General features: G+C 42.3%; 1 protein-coding gene across 1 annotated transcript in view; it reads right to left on the reverse strand.

Annotated features, from left to right (window-relative positions):
- The window catches only part of LOC104078081 (calpain-5-like), a 58,849-nt gene extending 35,805 nt beyond the window's left edge, over nt 1–23,044 (reverse strand). Inside the window, exon 1 of the mRNA XM_009579590.1 lies at nt 22,880–23,044. Coding sequence (XP_009577885.1) covers nt 22,880–23,044 — 165 coding nt within the window. The remainder of the gene's footprint in view (nt 1–22,879) is intronic.
- Between the last annotated feature and the right edge of the window lie 696 nt (nt 23,045–23,740).

Raw genomic sequence — 23,740 nt, forward strand, 5'->3', positions numbered from 1 at the left:
AACTACACCAAGCTGTGTGGTGTGGTCAACGTGCTGGAGGGAAGTGATGCCATCCAGAGGGACCTTGACAGGCTTGAGAGGTGGGCCTGTGTGAACCTCGTGAAGTTCAACAAGGCCAAGTGCAAGGTCCTGCACATGGGTGGGGGCAATCCCAAGCACAAGTACAGGCTGAGCAGAGAATGGATTGAGAGCAGCCCTGAGGAGAAGGACTTGGGGGTGTTGGTTGATGAGAAGCTCAACATGACACAACAATGTGCACTTACAGCCCAGAAAGCCAACCACATCCTACGCTGCATCAAAAGAAGCATGACCAGCAGGTTGAGGGAGGTGATTCTCCCCCTCTACTCTGCTCTGGTGAGACTCTACCTGCAGTACCACGTTCAGCTCTGGGGCCCCCAACATGAGAAGGACATGGACCTGTTGAAGCAGGTCCAGAGGAGGGCCACAAAGATGATCAGGGGGCTGGAAAACCTCTCCTATGAAGACAGGCTGAGAGAGTTGGCGTTGTTCCGCCTGGAGAAGAGAAGGCTCCGGGGAGACCTTCTAGCAGCCTTCCAGTACCTGAAGGGGGCCTACAAGAAAGCTGGAGAGGGACTTTTTACAAGGGCATGTAGCGATAGGACAAGCAGTAATGGCTTTAAACTGAAAGAGGGTAGATTTAGATTAGATGTAAGGAAGGAATTCTTCACTATGAGGGTGGTGAGGCACTGGAACAGGTTGCCCAGAGAAGTTGTGGATGCCCCATCCCTGGAAGTGTTCAAGGCCAGGTTGGATGGGGCTTTGAGCAACCTGGTCTAGTGGAAGGTGTCCCTGCCCATGGCAGGGGGATTGGAATTAGATGATCTTTAAGGTCCCTTCCAACCCAAACCATTCTATGATTCTATAAATACAGAAAATGTTGCTAAGGACCAAAAAAAAATTGACCAGTGGAGAGAGAGAACCCAAAATATGTGATGCCTGTTTGACAGTCTGAACAACCAACCACCTTCCCATTTTAAGGAATGTCACTGCTTGCCTAAGAGTTCAAATTCTGAGCTATAAAAAATGTTGCATCAAAAATGACACAGCAGCATTCATTTGACTTCTGAATACTAAAAGCACTTTTATGACTCAGCCAAATCAGCGGATCATCTCTCATAAATTCACAGAAACTACCAGAAATAATTTTATTTACAAGTCTTGAAAATAAACAGCAGCTTCTATTTCTAAAACATCTTTTAAAACCTTATCTTGGAAAGATGTTCATTTAGCAATAAAGTTATCAGTACATGAGATAAGTTTCTTCAGTTTTGAGTGATGAAACTGAAAAACTCACAACAGTGATTTCCAAAGTAAGATACTTAAGCAAAGTCACAGTTATCATACCTGCCAGCCAATCAAGCACATGCTTTTCCCTCCATGTACGTTCGCTCTTATTTTGCCTAGGATAGATCACTGTTAGAGGACTGAAATGAATAAAACATTTTTGGATAAGCCCCTTTCCTTCTAACTATGTCAAAACTTCAGGAAGTTTTTGAAATCTAAGGTACCATAATAGGTGCTAGAAGGTAAACTTTTTAAGGGTAATTGTGTGACTCATATGCCACCTCTGCAGCTGATGATGCCAAATGATGGCCAGTATTGCCACTATATCCATGAATTCACTTTAATTCACACTTTAACCAGGCACCCTCCTTTCTAGTTCAGCCTCTTTCATTATGTTCTCACATTTGCTTTTCCTCCCCACATTCTGTTATCAACTCAACATGTTTCAGAGGAATCAATAAGAAAAGTACTTCCATATCTCACAGATCTGTTTAGGAAGCTTGCTTTCTAGTATCTCCCTCTCTTGTGGGCACACTGATATCTAATAAAGGATAAGCCTTTTGCCAGGGTACCCTGCTCCCACTCAACTGCCTGTTTTCATGGCATGTGTAGTTTCACCAAGAGATCTACCCATTTACCAAACTGGGTTGAAATTGGTCAATAGTAAAGCATTGTTAGGGGAAGAGGAGAACAGACAGACACAGACTTAGAGACAACGTAACTATAACTGTGCTTCCTCTGGGGGGAAAAAAAAAGGCCAAAAGGAAAAGAGAGCCTGATGGCAAATTGCTAACTGCTCAATGTTCTCTCCATCGACACTAGTCAGTTTTGCAGATCACAGAGCATCCCCTAAATATGACCAAAATTACCTGGCTACTTAACACCAAGTTAAGATACCCTTTCCTCCTGCCTCGTTCAGTCTGGGAGATACCTCTGCTTACTTTGATGTCAAATGCAAGTGACTCCAACCTCACGATCACTGTCAAGGTTTTCTCTACCATGATCCAGGGATCCTTAGGCTCCTTGGGAGGAGTCAGCCTGCCAAGGTATAGTCAGAATGTTTACTTGCTCATGACTTTATCCCAGTTGAAGCGGTCAGTTTCATCTCTGTTTAGACGCTTTAAGAGACCTCTTGCTTGGAAAGACATAATGAGAAACTTTTTTCTTATTTATATCATGCTGTCTCTTTACATAGCACTTTCACTGCAGTTATCAAGCTTATTTTTTGTTTTCCCAATGTGATATAAGTATACTGATTTGAATTCATTACTTCATTTCAGACAAATTCCTTTGTTAAACACTAACATTACATCTGCCTGATGCCAGCCTAAGACAACAATGTCATTCAACTGTCAAAAAACAGAGAAAGCCAATATGGCAAGCAGAAGACCCAGAATCATTTTATCACAAAATTCACTGCTAACAGACCTGCGTCTTCATCAGTTCAAATAAAGTTAGTACAAAGATCAGCGTGTATATCAGAACGGATGGTAGTTTATTAAGGATCACATGGGATTCCTTATCTTCAGGAAGAGGATCATATACATATATAAGAAAAAACAGGCTCTGTAGAACTACCTATTTAGCAAATCATCAAATTAGCAGGAACTGAACAAAGGTCAGTGACGGCCAGCAGATGAGTCAGTGCCATCACTGAGAAATTACCCTCCTGATTTATCAGTTTAGAAATCCTGGCAATCCCAATAAGCTCCCACTTACCTTTTGCAATGACTACTACCAGCCATAGGAATATTCACAGTGGCCAGCCTCACAACACTTTTACAGAGACCACAAGCTGTTTGATTTGCAGTTATGGATATGAAGTTACATTCTGGGTAAAACAGAAGGGATCCAGACTTCCTACTCCTATTACAGTGTGTTCAAAGCACCATAAAATTTTTCTTGAGAGATGGAGATTCTCTATGAACATTTAGGAATTGCTGTGAAGTTCAAGCCTCCCATCATCTGAGAAGACAGAAACCTCCCAAAGTCTTCTATGGTGAGAAACAGTCTGCCTGTCTCCCAGGAAGAGAAGTTTGAGAGGTGTTGATAACTCAAACATGAACTTGACTAGACATCAAATTCCAGCTAGTCTTAGAGCACAGTGCTCCACCTCTAAGTGCTGGAGAACCACTCCAGTTCCAGCACTGCTCCTCTCCTGTCAGGTTTAATTTCTTTATGATGTACCAGGAAAACCATCTCAGCCAGCTGGAACTCTAAACCCCATCAGGGACACTGAAATCATTCTGGCTCATTTGTGTCTCCAGTAACCTCTCTGCTAGTGCTCAACACACAGACCACTTCCAAGAGAAAACCATGAGTCACCTTTTAACCCCATCCTCACACTATCGATCACATTAATTATTTTATTCAATCGGGGTCTAACAGTCAAAGTAAAGTTAGCGGAGAACCTAAGGAAACATATCTTAACTCTCAAAAGGCAAGGAGAAGGGCCTGTTTCTAATAATGTTGAAGCTTGCCAGTGTTGCTTTTTTCTTGTCTTACAATTCAAGTATTTACAGTGCAGCCATTATGTTCACTAAAGGGGATTTTTATTTTTAATTTTTTGCAGATTTTGCAATGTCAGCAGAAGTAACTTAGCACGGTCTCCCTGTCTCTTCCAAGCACACCATCCCCCTTAGCGTCTATAGTTTTCACCCTATTTAAATGTAGACATTCAGGCCAGATTCTCAGCTGTAAATCATCGTCACTTTAGCTAAGCCAAGGGAGTGATGTTGCTTTATATAAGCAGATGTGCAAGGCCCCTCAATCCACTTCTATCCATAGACAGATACTGCTTTGGTTTTGTTCACAAGAGATTCATCATGCTTTTAGGAACAGAGAAAGCCCATTAAGACCAGGGATTAGAAATGCCATGGTTGGATTACATATTAAATGTTTCGATTAAATTTGAATTATTCCTCTTATAGTCCAGACATTAGCTGTTTTATCAATTAGATCATGTGCCCAAATGTGAAAGCAGCTTTTAGACAACTATCACTTCTGAGACCTTTCATTTGTGGAGAGCAGAGTCAGTGAGTGAGAGAGAAGGGAGGAGAAGCCAGAGGATGAGGTACTGGATTCACATCTCCATTTAGGGGGGAAAATAAGATGTCCAAAGCTTAAATGCCCCTTATCTGAAGGGAGGAGAAAACGGACAACAGTGATCATGCACAAAAACTAAAGCAAGATGAGCTTTGCACAAAGTCTTTGCAAATGGATCCAATTATGATAGGGTTATCCTAGTGACCAAGGGAGAGCAAAGCCCTGCAATTCATGTTCTTCATCAGTCCCACAAGTACTTGTACCTGTGGTAAAGCTGAAGCAGCAGTAAAACTGTAAACTTGCAGACCACAGCTCAGCCCACAGCTGGATCATTGCTAAATGAGATTCAATTTTTTGCTCACCATCACAGGACTGAAGGTTTGGTACAGCCTTAGGAAAAAAATATTTTGATTATTTATTCACTGTATCAGACTAGAAAATGCTGTCTCTAGCAAAAATCAGACCTCAATGTGCTTTATATAGCACAGACACTCTTTATCAGACAGGCCTAGTCCTGAAGGCCTTTTTAATTAATGAGGCCAGTTCTGCTCTTTTCCAGGGCCAGTTTTCCATCCAAAATGTTGCAGCCAATTAAATAAGCATCTGCATAAAGCTGTATGTTTCATTATTTCTGATGAAACAGATAGATATGGGAGTTAGGGAGTGAATTTTGAGGATTTTGTGAGCCTCTAAAGAGGCTAAAGGTATTCTGCATTTGAAGAGTGAAGATAAGAAGTAGGGCCTGCCTTCCCAACTCAAAGAGCATGTATAGATGTACGCATATACATCTATTATGTAAATATATGCATGTGGATGACTACACACACATGAGACCAATTGGCCTTAACATGAGAAAACTGAGATCAAAATAAGAGGACCGTATGGACACTCACCCAACAAGGGAGTCCCAGACCCCATACTAACTGCACGCTCATTAGACTGCACTGAAATCCCCTATGGCCCAACTCTCGTCTCCCTGATCACAGAATGGTTGAAGTTGGAAGGGACCTCTGGAAGTCACCTTGTCCAACCCCCCTGCTCAGAGAGCAGGCTGCCCAGGACAATGCCCAGATGGCTTCTGAATATCTCCAAGGTCAGAGATTCCATTTCCTGATGCACGTGAGTAGGTCAAGATGACTTCTGACACCTGCAACACTGGCCAAAGTTCAGATCCTGACTCCTACGCTATGACATGTTTCAGTGAATTGAGCTTGAAACTCAAATACGCAAAGATGAAATTCTACTTCATGCATAAAAAGCAGAAGATAACATTTGCTCTTGACAAAGACATTGTTTTTCCTGAGAAAGAACATTTTATTTCCTGCAAACTTGAAAAGGTGCAAATTCAAAATGTTTTAGCCTTTATGATTAAGTTAGAAACAATGCCACATACAGGCAAGACAGCAGTTCTAAAAGGTTCTTTCAGCTGTGAAGGATTTTTAAAAGCTTATTTTTAGCCAGGAAAACATACATCTTCCTTTAATTTCTAAATAGAATTAATCTTGAAGGAAACATAAATTTAAATCACAGGGAAACAGCATGAAATTCAAACAAATTATTTTGCAAATCTAAGATATAATGGCTTACAAAACCTCAAATTCCAGGACTTTAGTCATCCCAAATACCCTTTTAAATATGGAAATAAAATGAGAAAAGCATAAAGCTCTTAACATACAAAGCATTTTTTGGATGTGGATGCTTTCCACTCTCGGGGAAGAGTGTTGACAGAACAGTACCTTAATTTCCTTTGCAACTGGCATGTTTGGGCTATAATTTTTCCTTCAGAGAAGCCAGACATTTAATTCTTTAGGAAGACTAAATCAATGAACTAACAATTACTGTAAGATGACTTATGCTAGCTGGGAATGTGATCCTTGGGCTTTTTGTTTTACAGGCTCAAAATAAATTTTACCATGTCGTTCTTACCATCATCACATTGCCTCAGGACAAATAGAAGCTGACTCTCTGAGAAACCAATTTTCATCTAATGACGATTGAACCAACTAAATAAAACCTGACATTTTAAACTTTAAAGAAACATTCAGAACCTTGGAATTGTACTGTTTATGTTCTAGAAGTGACATAGAGGTAGTTTAGTATTTTTTCTTTAGGGGAAACAACCACAACAACATAAGAAAGCCTCCATCCAATCTGAAGGAGGGAAATATAAACTGGAAAAACTGCCAAGAGAGAAGATAACAAAATACTGGCATCTGGAGAGCTGTCTCTTGGCAAGCATGCATGTCATTTACAAATGTTTGCTCATAATTATATCCCTGGAAGACTTCGGTGAATAATACTGTTGAGAAAGATGCCACTTTCAAAACACTGCCTCTCCATCATATTTAAATAAATGCAACATGCATTGAAGAGTGAGTGTATCTAAGGATATCGCCACAAAAAAGGGGAACCCATGCCTCACACTGCCCTGGTACCTGCGAGACACGGGGGAGGAAGGATGCAGCTGCGTATTAGAATATCCACTGAACTCCCAGCTCTTCGGGAAGTTTTCTGGAGGAGGGAGGGCAGGGATGCTGGCAAGGTGCCACTGTGTTTTTTGCTTCCTGTCATGACACAGCCAACACAGAAGGGCACAACTAAGAGCAAAGAATTTTCTGAAGTGACACCAGAAATGGGATTGAGCCATCAAGTTCACGTCATACAGGGTCCACTCAGTCACCAGACTGTAATGGAGAGGTTAGACATGGGGTATTTGCTGACGGCTGAAGGCATTATAGTTCCTTGCCCATCTCTTTTTCTGGGTAAGCTCCATCTTAACAAGATTTTCCAGGCAAAATAAAAATAAAATTATGGAATTAATAAAATAAGGGTGAGCAACAGCTCTATTCTGGGAACATTTTGGCAATTCCAGAAGAAACATGTCACAACTTCCCCAGATGAAAATATTAAGGACAAAATATTCTGGGAGGAATGGTTTGTCCCATCAGAAACCAAGATGGAAACATGCCAAACAATGTTTTCACGATGCCTCCCATACTCAGCCCATTGGGGGACGGGCAAGGTGATAACCCAGACCACAGCAAAAATCCCAAGGCTTTGAAAGGGGCCAGGGTTTCACCCCAAAAAACATGTTATTAATATTGAGGTGCACCACCTTGTATCACTGATGGAAAGGAGAGTGAATTCAACTAAGTTCATAAATTCCTATTGTTTAGAAAAGGATGCTTTCTAAAATAACATCCTTAGGAGAATAAAACAGTATCCATTTCAGTCCCAATAGCACTTCTTAAAACAAACACCAATCTCAAAAATTGAGGACCTCCCCTCCCAAGTTCTGGAGCACTAAGTTCTCCCATCTTTTCATTTTTCAAATTTTTTAAGACCCAGAAGCACAGTCAAGATCTCTTCAGGGCTAAGCATGCTGCCAGAGGTGGGCGTCACCAGTCTGCTGCAGAAAGGTGAGGAGAAAGACAAAAACCTAGAACAAGGCAGAGTTCCTGTTCCTATTTCTGACGAACCTTCTCAGACACAGAAACGGAGCCCAACTGAATGAAATACCGTAAAGTTTTCGGGGCCTCTTATTTAGAGCATGGCTGAGCTACAGCACACTGAACTCCCCAGTACACCTCAGCCTTGATTTGAACTGCAGATTCTGGTTTAGGAAAATGGGACATGGACGAGGGTCACACAGCTGCACATACCCCTCCGAGACTTGAATCCCAGCCACTGCCAGCAATAACTGCCAGAATGGATTAAGGGAGTTAAAAGATCCCTATTTGTTTGTTTGGCTATGTGAGAGGAGTCCTCAGGGCACCGCACACAGCTCTGCTCGCTTCCTCACTACATGAACAAAACAATTGGGAAGGAAAGCGCTTAACAACACATCTGCGACAGCCCTTTGTATTTGTCCAATAACTTCTCCATGCTTCTTGGATCCATCTTCTAGAAAAGCAGATGGCTGTACTGTCCATCTGGAATATTATTATTTTCCCATCACTAGTCTTAGCACATGCAAATACTGACTCACCTCAATGAGAAAAAATTTTTTAAAATCCCCCTTATAAAGCTAACACCACTCAACTTTTATAGCACAGATTCTGGGTCTCTGCCTTCAAAATGCCACAGATTTGCCCTGGTGTGACAATGCAAGTCCAAAGCACTGCTTTATCGTTCTTCCCACTGCACCATTCTGCTTCCCAAATCCCTGTCAGATGTCCATGTACGTACATCCATGTACATACATCCATGTCTGCCTGCTCTGGGTGGGGACCTGTGAGTGTGATGCAATTGCAGTTATTAACAGTCATTGGGACCAGACACAAAACTTCATAGTGCGTAGTGACTCTGGCACCCACAACCCATCATATAGGCTTCATATTTGTATTAGAAATTGGTTGGTGTTGTCACAAGTGTAAATGCTATTGCAAGTGAATCAAGATTTCAGGTTGCTGGGGGTTTATATTGGTGAAATTTATAGTTGTATATGAAGTTTATGTTGCTTCACCTTTAAAATTCTCTCTCTAGCAAAATGCAATCAAATACAAAATATTTGCTGTTAACAGGATTCTTGCAGGGTCCAATGCGCACCAAACTTCCAGAGACAAGCATGTTAATTATTGCTTTGATGTTTTGGTGACAGAGGTTACTTTAGAATAACAGGCCAAATCTGCAGACGAAGTCAACACACATTTTCCAACCCAAACCTCTGACAATAAACTCCAATTAGAGCGCCTGCAGGAAGACGAGGCAGGACTTGCAGCAGAGCATGTCACAGGCACTGGGAAAGGATCAGTGTCACGTAGAATATGAACTAGCACAGTGGCCACGGACTGGGCACTTCGACCCAGGATGGTCTCCCATCCAGCCTACTCCCCTTTTACTGTGATCAATATAATGTGCCCTCAAGTGCTTGAGGAGGGATATCTTGTGGCAGCTGTCTCTTCTACTCTGGCAATAAAGGCCCTTCCCTTCGTTCTACAGGAGTTGACTCCATAAGAGATTAGCTAACAAGAACAGATGAATAATAATGTTAATCTTAAACACAGGAGACTAAACTGTATGTTCTTCGGTGCCTCCTTTGGAGTCTCCCTGTTTCCCCAGGCTGCTTTCAGATGTCGTGAGCTGTCAACCATGTTTTATGTGGCTAATGTAACAGAAATGCTCCTGTTTGTTTCTTCCTTTTCTAGCCAGCTGGAAAAAAACCCCCTCCTCCCAGTTGTGAAACACACAAGCATACCCCCCCAAAAAAACCCACCTTTGCCATTTCTCAGCCAAGTAAGGGCAATGGACTGTACGAAACAGCTGCACGTAGCTCACTACCTTCATCTGCCAGGGTGCTGCAAAAGGGTATCACACTGGTTCTGGTCTTTCCTTCTGCTCTTAACTCACTTTGGCTACCAGCTCCATCTGCCCAATTTCTGAGGCAGCAGGACACAGCACATCCCAGATACACAAGCAACAGCATCTTGATGCAAGTCAAGACTGAGCACTCTTCTGCCTGAAAAGGATGACACTCATTTGGTCTTTTACCTCCTTCCTCCTCAGGGAAGCACCCCTTTCCCTCAAACTCAAAACAAATCACCATAAGAAGAGCTAGAAACACACATACATGCATGCTCTGGTACCCTCACCACATCAGATCTACTTACTGTGCAAGGCAATTATGCAATTATGAAGTCTTAAAAACAGGTCCTGAAGCACAGAGACTAGAAGAAAAGGGCTGGAAAAGCCCAGCATGACTCTCCTCAGAATGTCTAGATCATCAGCTACACCACCACAAACAACAGCAGTTTGGACGATTTGCCTGGACAGTTTGCTTCCTTTATTTCTGCAAATAATATGAGCAAAGAGATGTCATACGAGGAGGAAGACAGAAGAGCAGCGATAGAGAGCAGACAGGGAGGGGGGGAACACGTGAAGGTACGTTTCCTTGCAAAGGGAGAAGTCATTTTCTTTTCAGAACACGTTCAGTGAAAAAAAAACAAACCTCAAACCTTAGGAGAAAATAATAATGGCAGAAAGGAAGAAACAAAACAAAGCCCACGATGTTTTCAGAGAATTACTTGGCCGGACACCATCAGAACATGCCGTTCCAAGTACCTTAGAAGATCAGCAGGGAAAGTCCCTCTATAGCTGGAAAATGTTTCCTTGCCTCCAAGAAAAAAATTCAAGAAACACTTTATTTTTATTAGTGTATTTGGGGAAAGTTGCAACTTTTAAAAAAAAAAAAAAAATTTTTTTAAATTTGCTTCAACTGAATATTCCCCCCACAAAAAAAACATTCCCCCCCTCCTTTTTTTCAAAAAGTGTTTGCGCCTCAAAAAGACCAATTACTTGGAACAGCCAGGATATTACCAATTTTAAAATTATTACAGGATCATATTAGGGTAGCAGTAATAACGACAATGTTCTTCTATTATGATCCTCTATATGTTCCTGATTGCTAGAACAAGAACTCCAGTTCCAATGGACTCCAGTTACTTTTTTGATCTCTGTAGATCAGTACATAATACATGTATTTAAGTTATTAGCACTGTTATTTAGGTTTATCACTGTATTTAGGTTATTACCACTGTTACCACTGACAATATAAGAGGAAAGGAAAGTGAATTATAAAGTAATAACTCATTTTTTTCTTCACTCATGCAAGAAACAGTCTATCTTATTCTACAACATAATTATACAAGACTTGAGGTATTTTATTTAAATAGCTTCTTTAAAAGTACACTAAATAATAAAATAAAATTATATCAAGATCAGTTTATTTCTCATTAATCGGTTTATTTCTCATTAATCTTCTCTATGCTCTCTAACCATGGCAGTAAATTTGAAGCTGCCAATGTCTGATCACTCAGAGAGCCTATTTTTCAAAGTCATCAACTCATCCCAATACATCATAAGCCTCATCTTTAAAGTTAGAGCTATTTAACATAATTTGATAAAACTTTTTTGTTGTGGGAACAAGAGAGAGACACAATTCAGAGCAGGTTTTTTTTCTATTATTTCCAGCAGTAAAGTTTCTGTCATCCACATTACTCATGGCCATAAATTCCAGATATTCCCATCCCATTATAACCAATATTCTAGGCACCAAGACAATTCTCATGAATGCTCAATTTGCTGGTGAAAAGCATGAGAAGCAACAAAAGGAAGATAAGGTCCATAAGATCCCATGCAACATTTTAAAGCACTGAGCTATGGTGGAATGGAGAGAGTTGCTTCTCTGCTTGTGCTCACATTTCTTCCTTGAAAAATTTCAACAGGTCCCTTTTCATTCCGTATCAGAAGAGAAACCACCATTACAACTGCAAGTATTCAGCCTCCAAGCCAATCAACTTAAATGTGATGTGCTCACATAAGGAAGAGAGCATACACAGAAGCCCATCAACACACCCTTCACAGCATTTCACTGAGTCTGTCTTGTGTGACAAAGTACTTTAGCATACAAATATTCTTCTCATATCCATAAACTGAAATTCTCTTCAGGTACAAATCAGTAGATGAAATGATTAATATCTAAACCAAATGCTAAAAGCTTGATCCACCCCCATTCTTAATATTTCTATAGCATTTAGATTTCAATATCCCCTTCAAAATACAGGCACATGGTTTACTATTTATGCTTTTTCCAGGAGCAGAAAAAATATCCAAGACAGTACTTCCTGATGTGATTTCTCTTACTTTTTTAGCACCCCATTTACCTGGTCATTCACATCACTCAAGTCCCATGAATAGAGGGGCTTTACTGCCTAGATTTGTCATGAGCATTCAGCTGGCTTGAAAACCATTCCTGAAGGGCAACTAGAGACAAGATCAGGACCTTGTAACTGATAGCAAATAAAACCAGTTGCATGAACCATTTTAAGCAATGGTTAAGTGTTCTTGCCTTTCATTAAGTGTTGTGGGGCTTTAAAAGCATGAGAAACATTAGTCTCAATACACTGAAGACATGCCAGGGTCCTGCTAAGTGCTTTATAATGTGTTGAATTTCAGTGGATTCACATGTACCTCTCGGGCACCAAATCATAGTCGACCACCTCTGTCTCAGCACTCCAGGGCAAAACCATGTGGCAACCACCGCACTTGAACATTACAACATTACATTTCCCACTGCTGGTGAAAATGATCCAAATCAACTGATTTCACCAAATAAGACAACAAGAAAGCAGATTCTGAATCCAGCTGATCCAGAATTACAGCCATACAGTAAGGATAAGATTTGTTTTGACATGGATTTGAAAGACCTAGCCCTCCACTTTTGGACACCTCCTTCTAGTAGCCCAATTCCGTGGTGCCTTTGTAAACCCTGCTGTTCCAGTCTGTGGATCACCAGGATGCAAGAACAGCAATATCCAAGATGTACATAAGATTGCTAACTCCACTAAATCTACCCTCACTAAACAAATAAAGCTTTTGAGACAGATTTTTTAGTCTCTCCAACAACAAAAAAAAAAGTGCTAGCACTAATTTTACCCTTAAAGAAACACACATGGGGCCTTTGTAAACCCTGCTGTTCCAGTCTGCGGATCACCAGGATGCAAGAACAGCAATAGCCAAGATGTACATAAGATTGCTAACTCCGCTAAATCTACCCTCACTAAACAAGTAAAGCTTTTGAGGCAGATTTTTTAGTCTCTCCAACAAAAAAAAAAAAGTGCCAGCACTAATTTTACCCTTAAAGAAACACACAGCATGATGGAGTCCTGCCTACCAGGACCTCAAATGGGTGGCAGTTCATTGTTAATATCACTGATGTTCACCCATCACCCCACCCCTTTCCCCCTTGCTTAAAATTAAATCTAACAACCTGAAGACAATTCGACTTAATTGCAACTGCATCATCTTCTGCAGGATCCGACTGCCAATCCCTTCCATCCGAATGTGCAGTTGCTAGGGCAACGGGTGTGAAGAGCACGCTTTTGTGTTGCCACATGCATCTTTGGGAGCTGTGCCAACATCTGAGCTTCCACAGCTGGGATGGATTTAACACCTTCCTCCCCAGGAGCAGCTTTTCCCTACTTCCAGTGCAGGGGCTACGGCAGCCAGCCCTTGGCAAGCAGCTATTTCTCCTCTGCAGATCGACACCTGCATGAGAATGACAGATGGCTGCAGCCAAGATCAGTATAATCAAGCACCGAGGATGCTGTAACACTTTATCAAATAAAACATTCAGCAGTGCTAGACTTCATTTGTAGAAGGTTACGGGATACACAGTTCATCGTGTACATAGCTAATGAGAAAAGAAAAGATCATTTACCATCATTTAAACATAATTTTCTTTTGGTGATTTCCCATCTACCTGTTGTCCCCTCACCCACCCCCTCCATACTAACAGAAGGTTGCATCACATCTAGAGGAATACAGAGTCTTCTCTCCGCCTCCACGATTTTAACCCAGAAAACATGATTAATGTGTATAGAAACCTTCCCATCAACCTCTCCGATTATCTTCTAGGGCAGACTGCTTCCCAGAGTTTAGCCCTTAATTTCTTTCCTATTTCTTTAAGATGAAGGGTGTAAACTTAGGTCAGAGCCTACTTTGCCTATGACCTTTTATACCTCTTTTGAGTCTGCAAGGCTTATGCTCTTCTATAAAAATTTAGGTGCACTCCAACCCTTGCCTTTATATATGCACACATGTATGTTTAGCAAAGAAACATCTGACTTAATCTTTTCCATAGCTGAGAACAAGCTGGAGCTGAAGATCACAAGCTAAATCTGCTTTTAATGGCAAGTAAAACTATCTGTAACAAAGGCAAATAGCCTCCCTGCTACCGTACTCATGTAATCACAACTAATTACTGCATACAAAAGTGCCTGTTAAAATGATAAATAGTGTAATCTAGGAAGTCCTATAATCCGCTAGGAGCCCCATCCAGCACCAGTATGGAATGCAATGTCTGAAAGTCACCCACTGAAGGTTGGTACCTCAGACTCACTTGGTCTGTCTGTGGAGGACAACATCCATGGTGTTACGATCTAGGAAGTGACAGACGCAAAAGGAAAAAGAAGCCAGTTAAGATTTATTTTGTGTCAGTGCAAGGCCAAGTCTCTCGCAGTCCTTTTCTCTAACAAACACATTCCAGAGAAGCACAACAAATAAGCAAGCTGCAAGACACCAGTGCGTGGCTCACACAGCCTACAACCTGAAACCACCTTTGTATTCCCATCAATGCCTCCACATGTTTGAGGCACACAAAAGGATTCGTGAGCTCCCTCAAAGCTCAGCAGAGGCTCACCACCACACTTTGAAACACATTTCCTCACCTCTCAGACTCAGGCATACTCCACATGTGCCAGTATTTAAAGTACAAACACAAATGTCACAGCACACAGGCCTTTGCAACTTGTGTTCATCTGCACTTCAACAAGAGTCGATAACCACCACCAATAGAGAAATGTGGACAATTCTGGGCATAGACAGGGAAACAAAACCCAAAACTTCGGCTGTTTCAGGACGTGTCAGCAGCCTTTGCAGAATAAGTCATATTTTCACAGAAGAACAATAATCAGATCCTGCAAAGCTTGAGGGGCGAGGAGGGCGGGTGGGGAGGGACCTCTATTCTGATTAAGCAAGAGCACTGGCGTTGCTTAATATTTTTAACCAGAAAGAAGAGGCTGAAGGGAGAAAAAAGCACGTTCAGATCTGAAAAATTGATCATGAAATCAAGAGCTACGCTCCAGAAGGGAGCTGGGGGCGGGAATCTGGCAAACCAGAGAAGTGTCACTATTCACAGGGACTGTTACAATCAAATCAGTTCGTCACACAGAAGGCAGCAATGTAACCACACTGTACTGCACATCTCTTTGTCATGCCAGTTTATGGTATTCCCCTTTAATCTCCACTCTCCTCCAGCTCTGGATTATCCCCAGGCTCCATCCTGGCAGATATCCCAGGGTGCAATGAGCTGTCACTCCGCTCCGTGCCCCAAAACTGTTCTCGCAGTGCACTGCCAGGCGCCTGCTCAAACCCAGACGCAGTGCCAGGGCACCTCCCTCTCCAGTGCCTCTCCCGCATGCATTACTGGACTCTGACAGGTAGTCCCAAACATAAGCAGGTATCTCTGGTCTTGTTCACAGTCAAACTGGAAAATTGCCGCGATGCAGTTACAGAAGAGACGGAGGAACCAAATGATGAAGCCATGCGTTATCTCTGAGGAGCATTTAGCCCAGGCATGCTTACACCTGACAGCCAAGTCTTTCATGACACTCATTCCACAAAATTTATGAGGACTGGGATACTGTTAAACATTCTGGAGGTCTGCTTACTGTGACCACAAATCCTGTCACTGAGAATATATGTGGAATAAAGAATATTAATGCAAAATATGTAAAGCTAACCCAGACTAAGTGCCCAGGCAAGCCTGCCCCGAGCCTCCTCTGCCTTCCAAAGGAGGGCAAAATCTTCTAAGACAGGTATAGAGGCGGGGGAGGTTTCCAAGGTTCAAATCAGCACTTGCAAATACAAAGATGTTTTAGCTCCTCAGACAACTGATCATTTTCCACCAGTTAGAAGCAAACAAAAGCTGGTGCCACCTTCAAGAAACACGTGTAGGCGCAGAAGTCGGAGCTCCTGAGTTCTCTGCCACCTCAGTCCCTCACACTGTCCTGGATAAGTCACCAACTTGCTCATCCCACCCTCCTCAATTTGGGAACTGGGGAGACACTTGTTCTGTTTATTCCCATCGCTGTATCATTCCAGAACACAGTGCCTTACCTCCCGATTCTTTTCACTTGCACGGTGATAACCCCTCCTGAAAGCGTTGGAAAATTGGTGAGAAGAGTGGAGAATCGGGCTTATGGCATACAATGTTTGCAGGAACAGTGGGCCTGCAGTGAGTATGCAATTCTTTACCTTCGGTCAGATATCTGACCTCCGGCACCAGTGAGTTAATGGGGATTTAATCAAACACAGCAGCAGTCCCTCCTGTGGCCTGGGACACAAGAGGGTTTCTTGGGAAGCAGTTCAGCAGTACTGTCTCACAGTGTCTTTCTGTGCTGTCTTACTGAAAAAGAACCAGCTCTGTCTTTCCAGAACATAAGGGTATAATCATAGCCCTTTCATAAAGAGAGGATGCAGACGAAAGCAAAAACAGGGCTTATAAAACAGAGGGTCAAGCAGGGAAACCAGAAAAGCACATGATAAGGCTCTCATTCTGTAGGATCAGACTATTATTTTCCTTTATGAATAACTAAAGAACGTCACTTATCTCTGAAGCAAGCTTATCCACTCTTTCACCCACATGGATGCCTGCCCTGGTTGGGGGATCACTGCTATTTGTTTAACGCTGACAAAGATGTCCTTGGGATTTAATACTTTTTGCAAGGTCAGTGCTCAGTGAAAAAATTGAGACAAACCCAAGGTTTAGTTAAAAATAAGACAGACAAAATACCCTTTCAGCAGAGTGACTGTTGTTCCCAGGTATTTTCACTAGAGCTGCTTGCTGCTAAAGGCCGATGCTGACGGATCACTGCTATTTGTTTAACGCTGACAAAGATGTCCTTGGGATTTAATACTTTTTGCAAGGTCAGTGCTCAGTGAAAAAATTGAGACAAACCCAAGGTTTAGTTAAAAATAAGACAGACAAAATACCCTTTCAGCAGAGTGACTGTTGTTCCCAGGTATTTTCACTAGAGCTGCTTGCTGCTAAAGGCCGATGCTGACCAGGACCATCACGCAGAGGCAGTGTTTGCTCTCAGTAAGGGGTTAACCAGGACAAGTGGCCCAGGACATCCCAGGGCCAGGAGAGCAGCGGGGTGAGAGGCTTCTCCTACCTCTTGGCAGGAGACAGCTTCTCCCAGCCCCACTTCAGCCTGGCAGAGGGGATGGAAACTCCAGGGAAATCACAGGAAAAGAGCATGATGGGCTTTGACGTGAATATCAATGGGCAGAAAAAATGTCCACCAATGAGGGGGATTCTTTCTTCCTCTTTTTCTAACAAACCAGCAGGTTTTCCCCACAGAAAATTTCAGGTGTTTTGTGTCTTACATTATAGCTTTTGATCTAAATGGTGGGGGGCTAGTTCTAAAAAGGAAAGTCCCTCAGCTCTGCATTAGGTTCTAAAAGCGCTCCTTGAAAATGGCTGTTCAAAATCAGCCGTTTATAAATCCTGGCTCACAGACTGAGCCCTTCTGTCTGAGGACAGTTCTGATCAGCCCTTGCATGACTTCCCCCACAACAGGCAGAGACACCGTCCCTCTGCAATGGTGTGGAGCAAACAGAAGAGGGAAGGACATACCTCGATCCTCATGTGATGCAAGGGGGTCAAGTGCAGGTGCTGCAATAGGAAGGTGGGGATATGCTGACCCTACTCTCCCTCAGTGGCAGCCTGGAACAGCACAGAAGCAGTGGGAGCACCTCCCTGTGTGGTGCCGGGGGCAAAGGCGGGAATAAGCTGTACCTCATAAAGACACGTCACAGCAAGGAGGCTTCCTGCACACTGAAGGGCTCTGGAAGATGCTGCACCTTTGAAATGGTCATGCTCAGCTCAGTTATTATTTTACAGGTGGACAGAGGAACTGAGATATTAGCAGAGCCCAATGTCCCAAAACACCAGCAAAGGATTCATGTTGTTGGCATCAATACCTGAACTCACCCTCTGAACTTCTGGTTGGCAGAGACAACGCACTTGTGCGGTATGATTCATCTCAGCCTGAAGCCAACATCTCAGGTGTGTCAGCTGAATCACACCCCGATATATCAGTTCCTCTCCACTGCCTGTAATGGGAGGTGGTGGTGACCGCCTCACATCAGACGTCCATTACGAGCATCTAACCTTTGGGCAAGGTGAGTCCTGCCCGAAGCACCCATAAACTGCCTTGGATTGAGCAACCAAAGGGTTGGCCAGGACAGGCCCTCCCCTCCCCTGGGGCTACAGCAGGCCAGAAGGGCAGGGGCAAGATGCTGACTGCCAGGGAAACCAGAGCCAGCAGTCTGACACCAGTCTCATCCGTCAACAATTTTGTCAGAAAATGTCACTCTGACAAAGATGATTTTTTCTATGAAATCAAGTCCAACGTTTCCAGTTTTTTCTTCCCAGAAGTGAAAAACAATTTGGCATTTTTATACTATTTTTACTTTCCATAACCCATCACTGGTGTGGAAAGTGTCACAAAGGAAGGTGATATAGAAACAAAGCAAAATAAGGTCCAAGCTCATTTTTAGGCAAATTTTCTGGCACATTCAGACTTTTCTTTTTCCTACTTAGAATAAAATACGGAATTTCAGAGTGCTACAGCTTGCCAATTCCATGTTTCAGCCAGCTCTATCAGATATCCCAGGTGGGGTCAGACCTTTTGAGTTCATTTACTACCCAGCACTGAAATACAGCATTATCAGCAAACACGCACCTAAGCTCCTCTGTACCATCAGAACCTGCTAGCCTGGCCTGCCAACTGCATGCCATGCCACGTTGCACCCAAAGAAACCAAGACCCAGTACTGCACACAAGCAGTGCACAGCACTCTTATTTGTTGGATGATCTTTCCGTAACAACATTTCTCCTTGGAAAGTCAAGCCATCCTAGGGAGACTGCACGGTAATTACACAGTGCCTTTTGTGTTCACCGGTTTCTTAATACTAGGGTGCCACAGAAGTAACACTACCCTGTCTTTGTTCTCTTTCCCAAAGAGACTTTAAAGGTACAAAACAAGTAATTAATGTCAGACCTATCGCTGTGAGTCTGACTGGAATGAGCAAACAGAACATATTTAACATTGCAGGTGCAGATCCAAGGACAAAAACAAAGTGGAAGAAACCCTTTACCCCTCCTCCTCTTCTTTCTCTCTCACTTATACTCCTTTTTCCATTAGAGCAGAATAAAACCCTTTTGACTATACAGATACTCTTCCTAAGCATTTGCTCTGTCTGGCCATCACCAACCATTTAGGGTAACTGAACAAAGCATAAGCATATTTGTGAGCTGAAACTAAAATACCGTCTTTCACCTCACCTCAGAAAAGCTTTAGATTCACAGATCCCAAATGTACTTGTTTGGACACCAAAATCAGCAACAGCAATTGCAGCAGCATCCCCCAGCTCTGTGTGCACTGGGCAGCACTCCCCAGCTGCTCAGACAGCTACACAGGCTTTCTAAAGCAAAAAGCTTCTTGCTTGTATTAATATACAACTACCAGCATCTGGACAGGCTATCCACTGCCTATGGAGATGGCGGGAGGACAGGAAACAGGGTATCACCATTTAGTTCCTTCACATTCAAGATGCTGTACGGACATCTGGGGGAGACACAGCTGTAGTTTCTGGGTGAGTTGGTGAGGCAAGATGACTAAGTGGCCTGCTCAGAATCTGTCTCAGTAGATGACAGTTCTGGCCTTCGCCTTATGCTCATACTGCAAGGCCATTTCCCTCTCCAAAAAAGGAAACACCCTGGAAAGCCTGTCACTCCAAAAGAACAATTAAGCATTCAGCCAGTTAACTCAGAGTACAATATAGTTCCATATGGCAGGGGGGAGATAACCCATGAACAAACGTTGGGAAGTAGATCCTCATCTCTGCTCTGCCGCACAGAGACAACCCCCTCTCCCTCAAGGTCTTCTAACAGGCTCACCATGAGAACAAAGACAGCTTCCACCATCTCCTAGGCATCAAAAAGGGCAAGACTGGGATACTCCAGCTATTCTCCACAAATCTGTAGGAGTAGCCCCACATGGGCCGCAAGAGCTGCTCTATCTTGGAGCAAGGAAGGAGAGCAAGGAAGGAGAGCAAGGAAGGAGAGCAAGGAAGGAGAGCAAGGAAGGCACAGCTTTAGAATAGCACACATAATCACAGAATGATTGAGGTTGAAAGGCACCTTTGGAGGTCATCTAGTCCAATGCCCCTCCATCATCATCCAGATCATTAATGAAGATGTTGAACAGGATTGGACTCAGTATTGACCCCTGGGGTACAATGCTAGTTACTGGCCTTCAACTAGACTTCGTACCACTGATCAACACCTTAAATGAACACACACACACACACACACAAAAGAATGGCCTAAAATGGCATCCTTGTCTAGAGTCTAGTGCTTACTTCACATCTCTTAGATTCTAGCTGTTATTTCATATCTCTTCGGAAGCACAAAGGCTTTCCCTGACCTCGCTGTGACTGGTTGCATGGTATTTCCCCTTTTAGGATGGGATGAAAGACTCAATAAACAGGAAAACACCAGAGAAATAAAAATAAACCCAAAGACTTTGGAATGCCCACACTTTTTTCCAAATTCATTCTCCCCGTTCTTGAGTCTCATGTCTTCCTTGGAAAACTAAAATGAGAAGCAGGAAAGCAACCCTTGCTCTGCTCACTAAAATTTCAATATTGAAGCTGCTGTGAGAAATGAATACCACCAGGAAAAAAAAAAAAGAAGAAAAAAAAAAAACCCACCACAGACTAACGCCATCCTGGCAAATACAGTGCAGCCTTGGTCAGTCTCATCTGTTAACCCCCATCACAGAGGACAGGAAACAGTACCAGCTGCATATGAAGTAGATCACATTGTCATTGGCATCATGTTTTCTAGGAAAAGACACCCAAGTTTGTGCTTCCAGAAGATTAACCCTAATCCCAAAAGTGGACGTGGTGAAGTAAAGGACAAATTCATCATGCCTAAGGGCAAAACCACTGTGTGCATCTGGCTAGAGGCTTCCGCTGTCTTCTTCATTACACTTGTCAGAGTATGAGAACAGATTACACTCTCTGATGGAAAGCCACATTGTCAAAGTTGGGAATGATTCTGTGTTCTTCTGAATTAATATGCTTATGGCCGTGAACTACTTTATAAATACAAGATATGTGAAGCATAAAACCTTAGAGCAAACCAATTAACAGACCCCAAATATAAGTAATATTAACAATTTGAAATGTCTAGTACATTAGTCACAATTAGAAGCGAATGACATATTTGTTTTCCTGTTAAGATGCAGTAAAAGTGGCAAATAGACATAAGCATTATTGGTTGTGTACAAACAATAGCTGTTCATTTTGAATATGAAATCACTGGTGTGTAATCGAGGTTTTATAGAAGCCAAAGTCAAAATCCACAGTAACTTCAGCATCATCATGCAGAGACCAGAGACAGTATCAATCAATAAAGGAAAACTCTCCATTCCTCTGGGTAAAACTTGTTGCTAACATTCCACCAGAACCTCTCTGAAACAAAGCCGAGGAAGTGGGTATTAAGTTCACTAGAGAACAAAGGTTTGCTTAGACACCTCTTAGGAACTCACCTTCTCTCCTCTGCATCAGCTACACATCTGTGTAGTTGAGTATTCCCTGGGACTAGCTTGTGAGCGTCCTGCCTTATATTGCAGAAGTCATTCAAAGCTGTTAAAGACCCACATGCAGCTGGGCTTTGTGGTTCCAGTATAGTTAATACAAAAGGTAACCTGGCAGCCAGCTATACACACATGGTTTCCTCTTATTTTTGGCACTACGTAGCAAGCAAACCAACTGATTCTGGAAGCACAAGTTAGTTCCCCGTGGAACAGAAATGAATCCATTTGCTTTGACCAGAAAATGGGTATGTGCTATAATAAGGGCTCTCAATTTATTCCATTGGTGGCAGTTAGAAATATACAAGCATTTTTTCAGTGTAACAAGACCACTCCACCAATGGTGCCTCGCTGTTTGCTGTCTCAGATAGACCCCTTGCTGGGCAGACTGTGGCTCTTCTCTTTCCTATTCTCTCCTCCAAGAAAAATTACAAATCATTAGTTTATACATATAAATGAACTAGCCAGCTATCTGAGATTGGAGAAACTTCCCCTTGCTACTGTGAGATTTCTTTTCCCCATACATTTTAATAAGGCAAAAGTTACTCTGAAAACATGCAGAGCTATAATAATGAACAATAATCCTACATTATTATTTGAGTTGTTTCCAGTATTCCAGCAGGAAGATGCTATCTATTCAGTTAATAAAATCTAATTTTCTGTAGTGTTTTTTGCAAGGCTTATATCTAACTTTAAAAAAAAAAAGAGATAACTTGCGGGGGGCACTAGATTGGATAGCTAAAGCTCAGATTTTATATTGCAATTGCTGTGCGTACACACCAAGCCCTCAGAAGTGACAGGTATTGAAAAGAAACTTCAATTAAGAATCTCAACACCTTGCTGAAATGCTTCTGTCAACACAGCAATGCAGACAGGCACATATCCACAAACTGACCCAGGAAATGAAGAATTTATTCACAGAATATATTCCTGTATTGACTGATCTATTACTGGTATTCTTAATTAATTACTGGTATTCTTAATTAAATAGAGGGCTCATTTAAACATCACTATGGCTGGAGTCACCTCATACTGCTGTTTGTTATTAGAGAGCCATCAACAGTAAAAAGCATGATTATGCTGCACAGAAGGCTTCCTTTTTGTCTTTTTACAGTAAGGCATGACTTTCATTTTGGACAGCAGTGTGACACAGAGGAGCTGCTGTCTGAATCACACAATGACAGGAAATGAATGGAAAAAGGGAGGGAGAATATACTCACATAACTGTGTTTTAGCACAGAGAAGACAGTAGGAGTGGACCAATACAAACAGCATCTTCTCACAAGGAGAGCATCAATTACCTTTGGGCGCTTCCATTCAACTTTCCTTGGTGGCGCTGATTGATAGAAGAGGGACTCATCTGAGGCTGGAAACTCAGGATCTTCGAAGAGCTGTCTCTGCTGGATGCACTGCCCTTTCAGCTCGTGGTACTTCTGATCTCTGAAGAGTTGCACTGATGAAGACATATCTTTCTGTCTAGATAAGATGAATATTGGCTTGTGCAAATTATGAAGGCTTTTTAAAGTCCATAGATGAGACCACTCATTGGTCTTTAACAACAGAGCATATAACTTGTTCTAAACAAGATTAATTACTGATTTCTGTTACAAAAAAAACCAGATTATAAATTGGATTATGTTAAGTAGTAGACTAGAAAACCATAAAACCCAAGATGATCTTATAGATTAGGATGGTATTTTTGGCTGAACAGAACTCTTACCAGGAAAGACATTAGAGAGTCCAGACCAGGCTCAAAACCAGCATTTTGCTTTGTCTAACTGATTGGAAAAGTAACAGAGTGGGGCTTGGCTCTCAGTCTGTACCATGTGTGAAGGGTAAGACCATCTTTCTGTCCGACATTCTTCTTCTGACCACTAAAGCTCTATTCACCTACTCCAACTCTTATGCCTAAAGAAAACCAAAACCAGATTTCCACAGTTCTCCATCTTAATTTAAGTGACAATGCTTTGGCTGGTATTATTGTCTTTGAACTTTATGTTGTATTTCAGGGAACTGAATTCCCAGAAGCAGCAAATACTTGCAAATAATTGATGAGAATTAAAAAAAAAAAAACCAAACACCCAACAACAACAACAAAAAACACAAACAACTTGCTCTCAGGCCTTAGTTCCCAGAATCACGACTATCTAACCTGGCAAGTT

Source organism: Fulmarus glacialis, unplaced genomic scaffold (genome assembly GCF_000690835.1).
Source record: "Fulmarus glacialis isolate BGI_N327 unplaced genomic scaffold, ASM69083v1 scaffold1196, whole genome shotgun sequence".
Taxonomy (NCBI): Eukaryota; Metazoa; Chordata; class Aves; order Procellariiformes; family Procellariidae; genus Fulmarus; species Fulmarus glacialis.